The 16,964-nt window shown below is 46.2% G+C and overlaps 1 protein-coding gene across 1 annotated transcript in view; it reads left to right on the top strand.

The window, feature by feature from the left end:
- nbeab (neurobeachin b) overlaps positions 1–16,964 on the top strand; it is a 353,874-nt gene that overhangs the window by 225,255 nt on the left and 111,655 nt on the right. The window contains 2 exon segments of the mRNA XM_061216918.1: positions 4,054–4,178; positions 14,987–15,133. Of these exon segments, the coding sequence (XP_061072902.1) occupies positions 4,054–4,178; positions 14,987–15,133 (272 nt within the window).

Here is a 16,964-nt window from a genome sequence, read left to right as displayed (position 1 = left end):
TTAGGAACCCTGTCAGTTAGTACTGTGTGACTTCTCCTCAGGCGACTATAACAGCTTGTAAACGCTTCCCTTTTTTCGGCCATTTTTCCCCATTATTCCTGATAGAACACCTCTTTGCATGTACGGCATGTTTGAGATCTCTCCATAGATTTTCAATAATGTTCAAGTCTGGGGACTGTGGTGGCCATTCCAAAACCTTCATCCGTTATTCCTGGAGGTACTTGATGGTTGATTTCGTACCTTGTTTTGTGGCCAAAAATCAGTCCAAAGCTAATTTCCAAAAGGCTTAATATTTTTGTTGAGGTCATCCTTTCTGGCAACTCTGCCATGTATGTGTTTGTTGTCTATAGTAGGTTGTATTGTTGTTCTGTGGACAGCTTGACCTGTATCTGTTTCACTTTTTTACAGTGATGTGTGGGTTCATCTGAGCATTCTGAACAGACATTCTATCTAAAATAGTTCTTGGTCTTCCTGATCTTGCCTTCACTTCAACTATTCCATTTATCTTCCGTTTTCTAATAATGTGTCTGACAGTGGAAATAGGCAGTTTGAAACATTGAGAGACATTTTTTGTAGCCTTCTCCTTCTTGGTGGAAATGAACCATCTTCATTCTGAAATCTTTGATCAGGAACCCATGGTTGTTAACACCAGACAGGACAGTCACTGCAGTTGGATACTCTAGAAGGCATGGAGTTACTTCAGAATAAATGGTTCAGTTGGAATTTTACTCACCTCAGTCATTGAAGCCCTAACAAGTAACTCACCTGGCTCGGGGCCTTAGTAATCATCTTTTTATAAAATAAAAAAGAATAATCCAAAAGGGTTCCCAAACTTTTGCATGTGGCCTTTTTTCTTAAAAAAAAGTTTTTGTTTTTTTTAATAAACTGTTAAAAAATGAAAATAAAAAGCAATCTTGCTTAAAACTTCAGAAAGGTCTCATGTTTACCTCCGTACCATTTAGAGTTCAGGTTTGCTTTCTGTCGTACAGATTTGTGTACAGATTCATGTACAGGTTCATGTACAGATTTGTGTACAGATTTGTGTACAGATTCGTGTACAGATTCGTGTACAGATTCATGTACAGATTCATCGTAACAGACATGTGAAGCAGGGGCACACCTCACTGCTCTCCCTGAGATACAAAGCAAAAAGGAAAAAAAAACCTAAAATCTGGCGGAAGGTCGACTTCAGGAGGTAATTACATTCAGATTTAAAAGTTTGGAAAAATCTACACCATGACACAGTAATTTCCAGAAGCTATTAACATACTGGCATGTCCAGGAAGGACAGAATGTGACGCAATTGGACAGACAGACCGAATTGGGAGTATGGAAAGAAATTTTAAGTGGCATTTGTGATGACCTGGCCTAACCTTAAACATGTACATAAACGTGTATTTATTTGTAATCATTCCCACAAGTGCATCTACATCTACGTTTTCTATTTTAGCCATTTAGCAGACGCTTTTAATCGGAAGCAACTTACAAGTGCATAAATTCTTCAACGAGTGAAAAGCATCAAATCCATTAATAGCAAAACATGCATGTAGAGCAGTGATAACCAGAAACAATAGTCATTATAAGTGCACATTTTTACTATTATTTTTTGAAAATATATTTGGTACAAGAAGGATAAATCAGGAGGGAGGAGAGGTACAGTGTGAAAAGGTACAGTCTCCATGAGTGCCAGACTTAGCTGTGAAGCTAGATTTCATCCCAGTTATATATTATTCACTTTCGCTTGAATTGATGGTTCCATCCCAACTGGGTTTGATTATTCCATGGATACTGTAATGTACCATGGAAGAAAAACAGTATAATTTTTTTCCCCTCCCACTTATTCCTGAACAACTTGAAAGACACACTTTTAAAGAGCCATCTATCACCTGATATCCTTGCTGCAGGGATATATTTTCTTTTATTAATGGTGTCGCAAAAGTGCAGATTCTTATCGTAAACCTGCTCGCTGAGCGATTGGGAATCGGGGTGTTTCTGTTGTGGAATTTAAATATGCCAGTTTCACCTGAAATTTTCATTATCCCATTGTTAAGCAGATGAATGTGCACGTCAGGGAAATTTGTCACAATGAATTCAGAACCGATTCGCAGAGAGAGGCTTTCTGAATGAATAGATGCAATGCCGTGAGCATCCCCGTTTGAATGATGAGATTGATTTTAGACCGTTTTTTTATGAGCCTTCCGTTACCAGCGTAATGAAATATGTTGCCATTTACAAATGCTCTGCTATTAATATTCTTCTTCGTGGTTATGGTCAGCATTTTTTTCTGACTCTAAAGATGTTTGTTCCACACAGATCTGTTCACTTGGGATCTTCCACAGTGATACATTTATGGAAATATCCCTTTTTACCAATGCGATGATTGTTTGATGTTAACTGATGGGAATGATTGAGAATGCTGAGCGGCCATTTTAAAATGACATATTTTTTGAATTGGAGAGGCATGCCCTGCTGAACGCCGGGTGGGTGGCAGTTGTCTTTGTATTTTTCATCACTCGCGTACAGAGATTTCCTTTGCTTTTTAGACATGCCAAGATATTAAGAGCTTTTTTAACATAGGAAAATCATCCCTAAAGAATGCTGAGCGAACGCACATTTGAATACCCATTTTCATTAAACTTATTTTTCATCCATTAACCACATTATTTGAAAGGGTTTTTTTATGTCATTAACAGACCTCCAAATCTGTAGATCTCTCTGATTTGTGTTTTTTCCTCTGAAATACAGTCCGTGTATGCGTTAGATATTAGATTATGCTCTGAGCGACGTGAAGCTCTGCTGTTTTGATTTCCACATCGCCCACAGTCAAGTAATCAAAACAGTGTTAAATAAAGAGAAAAGAGACTGCTGGTATTACATTAAGAAACGTGTATGTTTTTTTTTGTTTTTTTTTAATTTTGTTGGGGATGGCTGGGCTGTGTTTATTACGCTTATGGTTTCATTTGTGGAAAAATTACTGCGAGAAGGGGAAAAAAAAGAAGGAACCAGGAATTAAAGTATGTGCTCCTCTTGGCTGATGAAGAGGAAGCGCATACGGGATCTATTTCACCGAGGCTCGTCCCTCGCCAGACCGTCATCCGCTCCGAGAGCTCTCTCCTCAGAACCATCGCTCTCCTTACCCATGTCGCCCAACTCGCCTCGGAGTAAATTAGTAGCAGTGCGTTTTTCCTTTTTTTTTTTCTTCTTCATTCGTTGCAATCGTCCCTCTTCAAGGAAAACGCAGAGCCTTTGAAATTTCTCCAGGCAGAGTTCGGTTGAAAAGCGAAGCACTTAGTAACCTGATGCTAGCGCCGGCTCCTAATGGTTTGCATTAGCTGCAAGCAATAAAATTATCCCAGGTCCTCACTAATGTTGAAATAATCATTTACAAAGATGGTTACCACATGCTGAAACCTTTTTTTTTCATTCTTCTTCTCCTTTTTTTTTCCGTAGCCCTAATTCGGCGTGATTAATAATGAATAAAAACACAATTTTCTTTGGGTTGCTGCAGGGGCCTTGGGAATCATCTCAATGAATATTTCAGCACATTATTTTAATCATGACTCCACATATGCAAAGCTGGGAGCCGGGGTGGGGTGCGCCATGTTTTATGGGCCCGGGCTTCGACCGCGGTGAGACCCCGCGATTATTAACCTACACGCCGTCTGCGTTGAGGGTCCCGCCTCTTGATTTACAGGACTTGTTAAAAACACAGTAAAAAAAAAGAGGCAAGCTGCTCCATTTATACTGGTAATTTGATGCTGTATTGTTAATGGGGCTGCCTGTGATTTATGTGGGCACCGCTGGCCCCTGCTGCTGCAGCCTTCCCGTGGCTCCCACACCGCGCTGGCAAATCCACATTACTATTCTGCTATTTGGCTTCTTTTGTTTGTTAGCTTTTTCACTTTTGTTGTTGACATTCCTCAGAGTTTAAGCGTCGGATATTCCGTGTCAGAATACGAGGTGAAGTGGTGTACCGGTGTTATTCTTTTTGGGGGGTGTCCGTTTTAACCTGTGGCTACCCCCCCCCCCCCCCCCCCCTTTGTCTCCCCACAGCCAGCTGCATGACTTCTGGCGTCTGGACTACTGGGAGGACGACCTTCGTAGGAGGCGGAGATTCGTACGCAACGCCTTCGGCTCCACCCACTTGGACATTTCACTCAAGGCCCTGGAGGATTATGGTTAGTGTAGTCTGTTCAAGCGCCGTCACATTGCCCATTGCTTTTGTAAATATACAGGTACATCTTAACTGATAAGTGAGAGATACTTCTGTGAGACAGCCCTGTCCGGTAATGTTACAACATGTTTGTACTTCCGCAATACTTCAAATTAATTTTCACGGTAGTTCCGTTCAGGTTTTTTGGGGTGCTGGTCACACAAGTGTGCGTCTCATTCTCAAGAATTCTAGAAAGTAATAGTCATAAAACGTGTAAAATATTAGAAAGTGACGGACAATAAAAAAGGATATTTCTGCCATTAAAAGAAGTTAATTTCCTGTGTAGGTTCATAAAACCACAGCAGACCTCCCTGTGGTCACTGACGGAACGTCGTTGTCATATTTAAAGGGGACATATTTACGGGCTCTGCCAATTGAACATGGCAGATTGATTTTATTGCCATTTTATATTTCCCCCTCTGCATGTATCTGAGAGCAGTTGACATGGCTGGCTGCAGTGTTTGGGGAAACGTTCCTTTGTTGTCCGATGTGAACCCCCCTCGCCGTGCTGATGTGGCCTGGTGCTCCGCAACGCTGGTTTTAAAGAAAATTGGTCAGTGCTATTAAACAGGCCTTTAACTCCAGGCCATCATCATAAAATGGGACTGAAGCACTGAGGTCCAGCCTTTCCATTTACATAAAATTTCAAGTGCCGTTTTCATTTCTGCACATTCAAAGCCTAACGTTTGGTTTACATTAGTACAGTGGGATTAAATAAAAAGAAAATCGTTTCATTCTTGAGCGTAAAATGAGTTGCAGGAAAGTGTTCTTTGTTGGTATCGATGCGTGCGTATTGGACGACCTGCAGTAAACGGAGTAACCGCCGTGAATTTAAACGTGTTTAGTCGTTTCCATGGCATCCGACCCGTCTCTGGCTGGTCTGAACCGGTCTGACCCGGCTGTGACCGCCTCGGCGTGGGGCTCTGAGCCCCGGTGGCTTATGGGTAACGACGCAGCGGGCAGTCCGCTGCAGTGTGCAGCTGGAGGGACTTTTGGGAAAGAGCAGGAAATGCCACCCCAGCTTCAGGGAGGTGCAGGTGCCTCCTGCTCAGGCCTCTAACACAGTAATTGCCCCCTGTGTAATTGGCCTCAGATTATAACCCCTCCAAGGGCTGGAGTTTCTCAGCTGCTCAGAGCAAGTCTACATCGTTGGGCTGCGACGCTCACACTGCAAAGTACTGTCTTAAGAATTGTTTTAGTCTTGTGATGAGACTTAAAATCTTTTCTTTTTTTTTTCTCTCAAATAGAAAATATTAGCTTGTTTTAAGTTACTGTTTCGTCAAATTGTTTTACCCCAGTCCTGAAGTCTTGAAATGCGTTGTCAGACTCTTGAGTTGAGTCAAACTCTCATCTCATTGGCAATATTTTTGTGTTATTTAGCAAAAAAAAGTAAGTGTAAGTAAATCTAAAACTAAAATGCTTTCTAAAGCTAGGAAGGCTCTCTGAGGACAAAGACGTCGCTGTAGTGTCAGAGGAAAGGTGTTGTTTTTCTTCTCTGAGGTGTTTGTATGTTGTCTTTGCATGCCGGTGGGGCTGATTGGCAGTAATATCCCTGTACTTGTGGATTTAATTGGGGGTCATATAGTATTTGATATGGCTAGGCCTATAGCCTAGTGGCTAAGTTGCTTGTCTGGGACCTGGAAGATTTGTTGTTCAAGCCCCAGTGTAGCCATAATAAGATCAGTGCAGCTTTTGGGCCCTTGCCCCCATATTGCTCCAGGGGGGATTGGCCCCAGCTTAGTCTAGTCAACTAAAAACAAATGGTGTAAATTGGTGGTCATATTCAAGTACTGGTGGATCGACTGTAAGTGGTGGTCATATCCAAGTACTGGATCTAACTGACATTTGTATCCCGGTGTGGTTGGATCTGATTCTTAGTCATGTTCCTGTGGTGGTGGTTCACATTGTGTTGTTGTATTTGAGGTCCAGCAATGATTGAGGACTTGTTGAAGTCTGGATGCCTTATGTGGCGTTAATGAGTAGAATAATTCATAAGCTTGTCATGTGTAAGGGACTGTCTTTGGTGTGAAGTTAAGAAAAAGAGACAGAGAGAGGGAGAAAGGGAGAGATAGAGAGAGCACCTCTCCTCCTTCGGTGCCTGTGTATGTTTTAAAAGTAGAAGGAGGCACTTTGTTTCATGAGTAGAAATGAAAGGGACCCGTTTCATACTCTCCTTTTGTTTTCCACGCGTGTTTAAAGACTGAGACGGGCAGACAGGTGCAAGCCCTCTCTTTTAGCGCGAAAACGCCGTCTACGCCGCGATTCGCTTTTCCCTGCCGCCAAACGTGTCATTATAAAATAACCTCAGTCGGGGGAAGTCCAAAGGCTAAGGGTTTAACGTTCAACGTTTCGTTTTTCGCTGCATTTTATTCTGGCGGCTCGAGTGAAGGGTGCGCCGTGTTGTTGTGTTATTTCTCCTGTTTGTGCGAATCACCCTCGGGAATCATTAGTGAAGTTTGGTGGTAGAGGTGTGGGGCTGTCTCTCTCGGCAGGCTGTCTGTTTGACAGTTGGAGCAGAGTGTGATTGTATTCATCCAGACGTGCAGGATATCGGTTCAGCTCGAGGGGGGGGGGGGAGGCCACAAACACTGCTTTACTTTGATTAGGCGCCGGAACAGAACGGCCCAACTTTATTTATTCCGTCGAGATTTGAGTTCAACACTCAAAAATAGGTGTGGATGGCTGTGATAGAGAGAGTGTGTCTGTGTGTGTGTGTGTGTGTGTGTGTGTGTGTGTGTGTATAGAAGGAAGGAACCGAGTGGATCTCAGCCCATCTATCTTCTCCCTCTGATAACATATGAAGGTTTGTTAGGAGGCTGAGGAGGTAACAACTGCTAGCTTTTTTAAACAGCTATACTCCACTTCAGCGCTTTAATAATGATCTGAATTAAAAGGAATAAAAGTTGAAAAGCTAATGCAGTCATATTTAAAAAAAATATATATCTGCCATTGTGCTTCAGACTTAAGATATATTTTTCGACTTCACAACTTCTGAAATTTGCTCATTGAACAGAATTACATTACATTACATGTGACGCTTTTATCCAAAGCGACTTACAGTTGATTAGACAAACCCCCCCCCCTCGGGTCCCAATCATGTACCTTAACCACTACACTACAGGCTGCCGCTGTGAGTAGCATTAGCATAAACAGCGCCGGAGAAGTTAGCATTAGCACATACAATGCCAGTTAAATTAGCATTAGCATATACGGTGCAGTGCCAATGAAGTTAGCATTAGCGTTTAACAGTGACAGTGAACTTATCGTTATCGCATATAATGCCAGTGAATTTAGTGTTAGCATATACAGTGACAGTGAACTCATCGTTAGCACACATAATCCCAGAGAATTGACTCAAGGTCATGCTAACGCGCTTCTGCAGATGACTCTGGTGAGCCCTGGGCAGAACGGAGTCATTGTTAGGGCAGTGTTTAGCCACTGAATCTTTGTGTTTACGATGCGGTGAACTCGGTATACCGAGCCGTCCGTTTCAGAGGGCGAACCACCGGCATTCAAACTGCAATGGACTTATTTTCTGTCCTTTTGACCTTCTTTTAAAAGAAAAGGCTGTGTGTGTGTGTGTGTGTGTGTGTGTGTGTGTGTGTGTGTGTGTGGAGGTGGGTAAGGTGTGTGTGTGCCATTTTAAAACCTGCCCCGCTGTCTATTAGCAACACTGACAGCATAACAAGCACTCTCCCTTCCTTCCACCTCCTTTAATAACCTTTCATGTTGCCGTGGAGCCAGTGGAACCAATCAGAGTTTATTGTCAGCTGATTGGAATTGGGCAAGCATGAAATGGAGGCCAGGTTAATATTGATCCAAGTCTTTAACGGCCTGTTTTACCTCCCCGTGTCCTTGCTGCCTCTTCGCAGGTGAGCAGTTCCTCTCTGACCTGCCGGACTCTGTGACACTTTCCCCTCACGCAGACCTTTTTTTAATGGCCGATCTCAACACGGGGATGCGGTAGAACGAAAATAATCACGTGCCGTTTGGCCTTATAAATGTTTTTGAGAAAATATGTCATTAGTAAGGATCTTGTGGGAAAACAATAAATGAGGAACTACTGTTTATTTTTCCCAGGTTTTTTTTTCACCCCTGTGTTCATGGTACAGTGGAAGAAAGAATAATTTGTTAACTTAGGTGCCAGATGAGCAAAAAAAAAAACAGTTTTCCTAAAGAATTCTTAAATGTACGCTTGTTTTTATATTTAAGCTTTCACAAAGAAATACCAGTTACACGGCAAGGGAGCGCCAGTGCGTTGATTCTGGGCTGCAGATGTGATGGTATCAGCCGTGTCTGTGAGTGCGTTTCATCAGAGGATATCCAAGTTCAGCCCAAACCCCACCCACACAATGCGCTCACTGAGCTAAGACACTGAAACTAAATAAAGATTACTGTCAGGGGGGAGAGGCGGTACAGTACCAAACATCAAAGCCTTTTATTCCCTTTTTCGCTTTTCTTTTTATTCGGGGCGGGGGGGGGGGGGGGGGTAGTGAGGGCTCACGTCACAGATCACAACAAAAGGGGCGCGCTGCATCATGGGTAATTCCCTTTGCATGGCGCTCAGTGTAATGAACACTGATCAATCTGGGGCGGCTCCGCCTACCTCTGACATCATCAGCGGGGGTGGGACAGGCCTGTCCTGATGGATCCGGAAGACCGATCCGAGAGAGAGAGAGAGAGAGAGAGAGAGGGAGGGAGGGAGGGAGGGAGGGAGGGAGGGCGGGGGAGAGAGAGAGAGAGAGAGAGAGAGAGAGGGAGAGAGGGAGAGGATGCACGGGAGGGGTTGAATCCTGAGAAAGTGTCCGGGCGCAGTACAGGGCCGCGCCTCCTCCTAATTATCCCATTCATGTTCATCTCGCCCCGAAATGTAATAAACCAGGAGCCATTACTCCTTTACCGGGGTCGGCCAGCAGCAGCAAGCCATCCGTACACTTTCCACAGCTCCCTAAGCCTTTTATCTGCACACAGATAACCCCAGAACACCTCACAGGGGAGGGTGGGGGAGAGAGAGGCAGAGAGGCGGGGAGAGAGAGAGAGAGAGGCAGAGGGAAACAGACAGAGAGAGAGAGACAGAAAGGGAACGGGGTGGGGATGTGAGAGACAGGCAGGGAGAGAAAGCGGGGTGAAAGATTGAGAGGGATAGAGAGAGAGAGGGATAGGGATAGAGAGAGGGGGAGAGACAGAGGGCGAGTGTGCAGAAAACAGGCAGAGAGAGAGACAGAGTAGGGAAATGAAAGACGGGCAGCGAGCAAAAGCGGTCAGAGAGAGAGAGAGAGTGAGAGCGATTGAAGGAAAAGCATAGAGAGGAGCGACAGGGGTAGGAAAGAGAGAGACAGAGGAGGGTGCAAAAGTGAGGAGAAGGATATTGAGAGAGAGAGAGAGAGGGAGAGGGGAGGTGCCACATTCGGAGGGCGTCTGTCCGTATGCATACGCAGTCATACAGGGCTGTGAAACAATCTCAGATTTCACTTTCCAGCCTGTGATTTGTGCTCATGGCGTAGATACTGGAGAGGGAGAGAGTCAACATGTTTAAAAAAAAGTAATAATAAAATAAAATGATAATAAAAATGACATCATCATTATCCCGTGCGGGTTCCTCCGCTGACGAGCCGAAGCACAGACGCAAACAGCCATGTCCAAGATGGCGGTGGCTGCTTCTGACCGCAGTGCGTTCAAAGGCTCTGTTCAGAAGTGTTCTTCTGCCTGCTTGTGTGTACTTGTGCGTGGAGAGAAGGGGGGGGCCCTCCTGAATGAAAACATGTACATAAATAAATACCAGACGCGCTTCAAAAACGTTTTTATGATTCATATGAAACGTGGTCCCCTGGCTATAATAATAATAAAGTCTTGATTTATGAAGAGTCTAGGTCTCTTACTTAAGGCTTTCAACTCTTACCTGCACCATATTTAACCGTAAGACTACTGGACTTTTAAACATTTCCAGTGTGCTAGTCACTCGCGAAAAACTCCGACCACAGTCTGAAGAAACCATACTTCCTTTTGATTTCAACACTTGAGTTAAAAGATGAAAATATATATGTAGCGTAGTGGTTAAGGTAAATGACTGGGACTCGCAAGGTTGGTGGTTCTAATCCCGGTGTAGCCACAATAAGATCCGCACAGCCGTTGGGCTCTTGAGCAAGGCCCTTAACCCTGCATTGCTCCAGGGGAGGATTGTCTCCTGCTTAGTCTAATCAACTGTACGTCGCTCTGGATAAGAGCGTCTGCCAAATGCCATTAATGTAATGTAATGTATGGCGACTAGCACGGCTGCACACAAGTTGAGCAGGTACTTTTATTTGTTGTTTGGTGGATACGAGGTCACATCTTACATTAGCTCAGGCATCGAATTGAAGACTAGAACCCGTGACTATCCTGCTCTTTGCGATTTTCCTCCGTTTATACAATATCTTTGACACAACGTGCTTATGTATTAGCTAACTTTACTGGATCCATTCACAGTGCAGCTGAGTATAGAGGTTTCCAGTGGTGAATAGAAAGCCAGAGGTTTCGAGCAACCATGCAGTGTGCCTAGCTAGCTATCAGCAACACCAAGCAGAAGGCTAAATGCCAAATTTAGTGTTCAAATAGTGGCACTGTTCAGTTAAATTATGCATAAAAAATTTAGGTTTTCTCCGTTTAACTTGCTTGCACCATTTAAAAAAGCTTAATGTGTCTTCTGATGTTTGTGACACCCCCAGAGGATTATTGGGTAATTCAATCAACGGAGGTTGCGGAGGCATTTTTCAATCAATGAATTACATTTTGTGTCGTTGACTGATCTGATGTGGAAGTGGCCCAAACCCTGCAGGGTGTCCTGGAAATTAGGGGTGTGCAGTGTGACTGTGGTCAGGCCTGTCTGAGGAAAAGCCACTGACTGACATTGAGTCATGAGCCGCCGACCACTTAGGAGTTGTTTTTCATCTCTTTAAATATGGATATTGCAGTGACAGTGCGCTCTCCTGTGGAATGCATGGTCTTAAGCCCCAACCCTCAGTGCTTCCCCCCGCTCTACTCCAGACTTGAGCGGGAGATTGTTTGAACAGTGTGGCCCTGCACATGTACATGTGTGTAATCTCATAATATTTACTCTGTGTGTGTGGACACACTGTTATTGCGCTGATGAAATCATCAGTGTGCTCCTGCGGCAGCCAGATTCTGCTGTTACTGTAAACTTCCTCTTGGATGAACAGACGTGCTATCACAACCATCTCTCCCTTCTGTCCATCCCACAAACCTCAGCACCCCCCCTCCCCCCTTATCCGGCCCGAAATTCCCTGTTTTTTATTTTATTATTGAAATAAATTTGAGATGGATGGATAGACTTGAGTTTTGGCGGTTTTCTCACACTCGCGTTACAGTGTTGAGGGGTAAAATTCATTAATGTGCGGCAGCCACCTGGGTGATGCAACGGCAGCCATTTTGTGCCAAAATGCTCAAGGTGGAGAGGGAGAGAACAATTTTTGCCAATTAAATCGGGATGATTGGGCCAGGTTGGGAATTTAGTCAGGGCAATTTAACAACCCCAATCAGAGTCAGAGCCTTGGGTTAACGTCTCATCCAAAGGCCGGGATCTCCTACAGCACAGTGTCCCCATCACTGCGCCGGGGCACTGGGGTTGATCTGACCAGAGGGAAAATCGCCCCCCGACCAGCCCACCCACACCACTTACAGCAGCAACTTAGTTTTCCCAGGAGGTCTCCCATCCAAGTACTGACCAGGCCCAGACCTGCTTAGCTTCAGCCATTGAGCAGGAGCAGGGTAAACTGAAACAGTACTTTCGGCCGTGTGCAGAGGAGTCTGGGAGCTCTGTGATTCGGTGGTGGGGGGGGGGGCAGGATGGGGGGGGGCAGGATGGAGAAAGTGAGGTTCCCTAAACACTCAGGATCACTCAGCGAGACAGTCTGTTCTCTCAATCAATTATAATCCTGTTTACAGACCCGCAAGAGCTGCACGTAAGATAGCTTGGAAATAGCAGCAACAGCAGTAAAAACAGCTGCAGTAGTTGTTTCGATAGTAATAATGATGATAATAATAATAATAATAATAATATTAATAATTGTATGCTGTATTGGGAATTTTTCACAGTGCTTTAATGATAAATTCCCCATTCAGTGCTTCGGATGACAGAGGAGAGTACAGATTTGAAGATTTGCAAAACCAGACCACATTCATATTGAGCAATATTCGGCTGCCAGTTTCAATAAGGAAGACATTGTGCTTGTCAGGAGTTGCTTGTTTGCGCTCCCTAAATTAAGGCCACGGAGGAATATCTGAAAATATGCATCTGTAGCAAACAGAGCTTTCTGTAAGGAAGCTACTGTTTCCTGACATTACACTTTTTAGCCGGTACCAGACACTTACGTGCTCGCTCCTCTTTAATACCATGGTACTTCTGCCGTCCCGGCTGCCTCGTTTAGTGTGTGATTATAATTTGTTAATTAGCTGACACTTTCATCCAAAACGACATGCAGTTGATTAGACTATGCAGGAGACAATCCTCCCCTGGAGCAATGTGGGGTTAAGGGCCATGATCAAGGGCCCAACGGCTGTGCGGATCTTATTGTGGCTACCCCAGGGCTTAAACCAACAACCTTCTGGTCCCACTCATGTACCTTAGCCACTAGGCTACAGCTAGTTGTTGTTTTTTTCCCTCTTTTACTTGATCCCTACAAGCAGCTGATTACCTTAAATGGCGGATTGTATTGAGTCTTACAGTGGTTAGTGCTCATTCTCAGAACGATTGCGATCGTTCTAGGAAAGGACACTCGTGTGTTTGGCCTGAGAACGCTGGCTCTCTTTTTTCCGATCGCGTCGCTGGCGAATTCCCATGATTAATTCCTGCCCGCTTCCCAGAGTTTTGCGCACCGCACGCATTCACTTCCAATCCTGCAGATGAAATTCAGTGTGTGGCAATCTGCTCCAGCTCTTTTGTTATTTTGGATCCGGTTCCTTCTCTGAAATTCCCCGGGATGTTTTCCAGCAGCGCTCTTCCCATTATTCCAAGAGTGCGTGCGAGGAAACGCTGTTCCCGTTAGCACCTCCAGTTATTTGGAGCACACTGGGCCCTTTTGTCACCCATGCTATCGCCCCTGTGTGCCTGTACTCTGCCCCTGTGTGCCTGTACTCTGCCCCTGTGTGCCTGTACTCTGGCGGGGAGATTTACAGGGCTGTGTAGCGGGTAAACGGCGGCGTTAGCGGGTTGATCTGTGGGCTCGGGGTGCGTGTCATCCAGTTCCTGTCTATAGGTCGCTCGGACACGAGCTCCAGCAGAAACTAATGTGAGGCCTACCCCACACCTTGGCTTTACGGATCGCTCCTGTCTGTAGAGGGGGGGAGGAGGCGGGGGTGTTTAAAAGGTTTTTTTCCGACGAGGTCACCCCGTAGTCTCCCCCCGGCTCACGTACATAATGCTGACAAATCGAGCTCTATTTCACAAGAGCTGTTTTGATTGGAAGACATCTGTTGGTCTGGGCGTCCATCATTCACTGGAGAATAGCTTTACGGTTCTCCTCGCCTGCCTTATTTCTTCATTTCTCATTTTGCTTATTTGTAATCTGAAGCGCGTTTTCCCGTAAGGTTACACAAGTGAATTGCAAGTAAAGGTTTCTCCAGGGTTGCTGTGTATCTATTTTTGCTTTTATACCTTCACTTGTTTATAGAACCCAAGGCAGCCTATTTACTTTGGCATTCTCTCGGCCCTCTGGCCAATCAGAATTTGAGTCCCGCTGCTTTCGCCTTGCCCCTCGCTTCATGCGACCGTTAGGACGGTTTGCGGAATTACGGTTTTAGGTTTCCGTCGTTCGGCTTTGATCCCTGACCGCTGGCTCTCGCTTCCCTTCAAAGCTACACGGAAAACCCGCTTCCGGAACGTTCCGACTTCTCCCCTCGTTCTGATGAAAGCCCTGGTGATATGAGACAGAACAGGAAAGGGAGGGTTTTTTCTAAGGTAGCGGCGTTGACAACAGTCAAATACGACCTCATCAAGACCCGGTACGTGTTCCTTCGGGGGGCGAGAGGCGTAGTTAGACCTCGACTGAAGGGAGGCATGTCAGAGGAGTGTCAGGACAGCCCAGCATTTCTCGATATGCCTTCATACTTTTCTCCTCAGACTTCCTGTTCCACTTTCCCGAGCCTTAAGCGGGAGTAATCCGGCAGGACGTCTCCGCGTTGTCGCGTACGGAGGGGGGAGCGCGGCTAATTCACGTTGATTAATGCCTTTTGAGCTGCCTTCCTGCCAGGGAAAGTGTGGATCTGGCGCTTTAAATAATGGCGCGGCTTCGCCATCGCGACGGGACCGGTCTTCGCCGGAGTGTACGGTCTCCTAATTGCGCTTGTCTGTTCAATCTCATTCTCCTCCGCTGACTGAGGAGCGCCTCCGCTCTCCCTCGATAATTGACTATGAGCACGAGACACATCCCCCGGCCCTCTGTAGCGAGCAGTTTAAAAAGAGAAGAGAAAGAGAAGGGTTTTCCGTTATTGACCCTGTCTGGGTAAATTCTAGCGATTCGCCAGCCGGAATGGTATTCATGTGTTTGTTTTAATGGCTTGTGACATAAACCGCTATAGGATGATATACGGTGACCATAATAACAACACGTCTGGGGAGTTTGGCGACAGTGGCGCATTACTAACTTGTCTCGGGGGCTGTTAGCGACTAGCGGCCCCTATTCTCCTCCTGTAAGAGTGCGCCGTCTCTCCGACAGTCGAGCGCAGGGGCCACACCCTGCTCACTCTCCCCCCCCCCGCCGCTCTCTCTCCCCCGCACAGGCACGGAGGAGGACGACATGGTGAAGTGGAAGAAGGCCTTCCGCAGCCAGGCGGTGGTCAGCCAGAACCCCGAGTCGGAGCTGATGCTGGAGGGGGACGACGACACCGTCAGCCTGCTGCAGGAGAAGGAGATCGACAACCTGGCAGGTGAGGGACGCACACTCGGCCTCTCCCACGCGCGTGTGGCCTGTTCCCCTACCCCTACCCCTACCCCTACCCCTACCCCTACCCCTACCCCTACCTTTACCCTCTCCCTCTCCCCCACGTGTGTGGCCTGTTCCCCTACCCTTACCTTACCCTTACCCCTACCCTTACCCTCACCCTCACCCTCACCCTCACCCTCTCCCCCACGTGTGTGGCCTCTTCCCCAACCCCTACCCCTAAACCTACCCCTACCCTCACCCTCACCCTCACCCTCACCCTCGCCCTAACCCTCTCCCACATGCATGTGGCCTGTTCCCCTACCCTCTCCCTACCCCTACCCCTACCCCTACCCTCTCCCTCTCCCTCTCCCCCCGCCCCGCTGTGCCAGTCTGGGAGCTCGCTGGAGGACCGGGCTGCGTGTCGTAGCATCAGCACCTCCTCAAATAAATTCACTGACACCCGCCCCTCCCTCCCCAGCGCAGCTGCTTTCCTGACCACCTTTAATTCTGCATTCCGCTGGTTTCTATTTAAAGAGTACCCAAACCAGCTCCCTCTTAAAATTCAAATACAGCCTGCCGGGCCATTTCCTGTGAGGTTGGCCGTGGCTGAGAGTCCCTCGGTGGGCCTGAACAGCCAGAACAGAACCGGTCACACTGAACTCTCAAGACCGTTGCACTCAGGCTCAAATTCATTCGCGTCTATGTTTGCAAAGCACAAACAAAAATAATAATAAATACTTAGCATTTTATTGAGAGAATAGATTTCACAGTAAGGCATTGTTTTGAGTAGAATTGTTCCCTGTGCGTCTATGAAGAATTTATTTTCAGCCAGTAAATACCGCGTGGGCTCTGATACATTATCTAAATTGGGAGGGTGTATCTTGCGCGACGGCTTTGTGTTTTTATCTGCTTAACATCTCACAGCTTTCCTCAGATTAGCACGAGTGAGCAGCCGCTGTTTTAGCCAGAAACTAGCACAAAAGTCATAAGACGGGCCAAAACAGCACTCAGTGTGCAGTGTCAGTGTGAGACACAGCGGTCAGTGTGCAGTGTCAGTGTGAGACACAGAGGTCAGTGTGAGGAAACAGGGGTCAGTGTGCAGTGTCAGTGTGAGACTCAGGGGTCAGTGTGCAGTGTCAGTGTGAGACAGCGGTCAGTGTGCAGTGTCAGTGTGAGACACAGCGGTCAGTGTGCAGTGTCAGTGTGAGACAGCGGTCAGTGTGCAGTGTCAGTGTGAGACACAGAGGTCAGTGTGAGGAAACAGGGGTCAGTGTGCAGTGTCAGTGTGAGACAGCGGTCAGTGTGCAGTGTCAGTGTGAGACACAGGGGTCAGTGTGAGACACAGCGGTCAGTGTGAGGAAACGGGTCTGTGTGCAGTGTCAGTGTGAGACAGCGGTCAGTGTCAGTGTGAGTGTGCCAGAGTGTATGCTGAAGGATGTAAGGACACGACACAGCTCAGCAGATTTACTCTAACCGAAGCAAAGGTTTCCTTTACCAACTCATTTTAAAGCCTGTATGATATTTATGAATCTGTAATCCATGTGTTGTACATCTGCATTTAATGTAATATATGTATCTATTATATATGTATAGAATGCATTTATATAACATGTGCAAATATGATACACACACATACACACACACACACACGCATATGTACATTGAGTGGTAGTTTCTATGTCAAAGAGCCGTGTGAAATAAGTGGATTGATTCTTCCCTGTGGTCCAGGTAAGTGTTTATCGCAGATGCTCCAGATCCTTGTTTCTACCTGATGATACCGTCTGTGTGTTTTGGTTTTTAGCACGTGTGCGTCCGCGACTGTTTACCTCCAGAGG

This window comes from Conger conger, chromosome 13, assembly GCF_963514075.1.
Source record: "Conger conger chromosome 13, fConCon1.1, whole genome shotgun sequence".
NCBI classification, from domain to species: Eukaryota; Metazoa; Chordata; class Actinopteri; order Anguilliformes; family Congridae; genus Conger; species Conger conger.
This window is presented reverse-complemented; position numbering and strand designations above follow the sequence as displayed.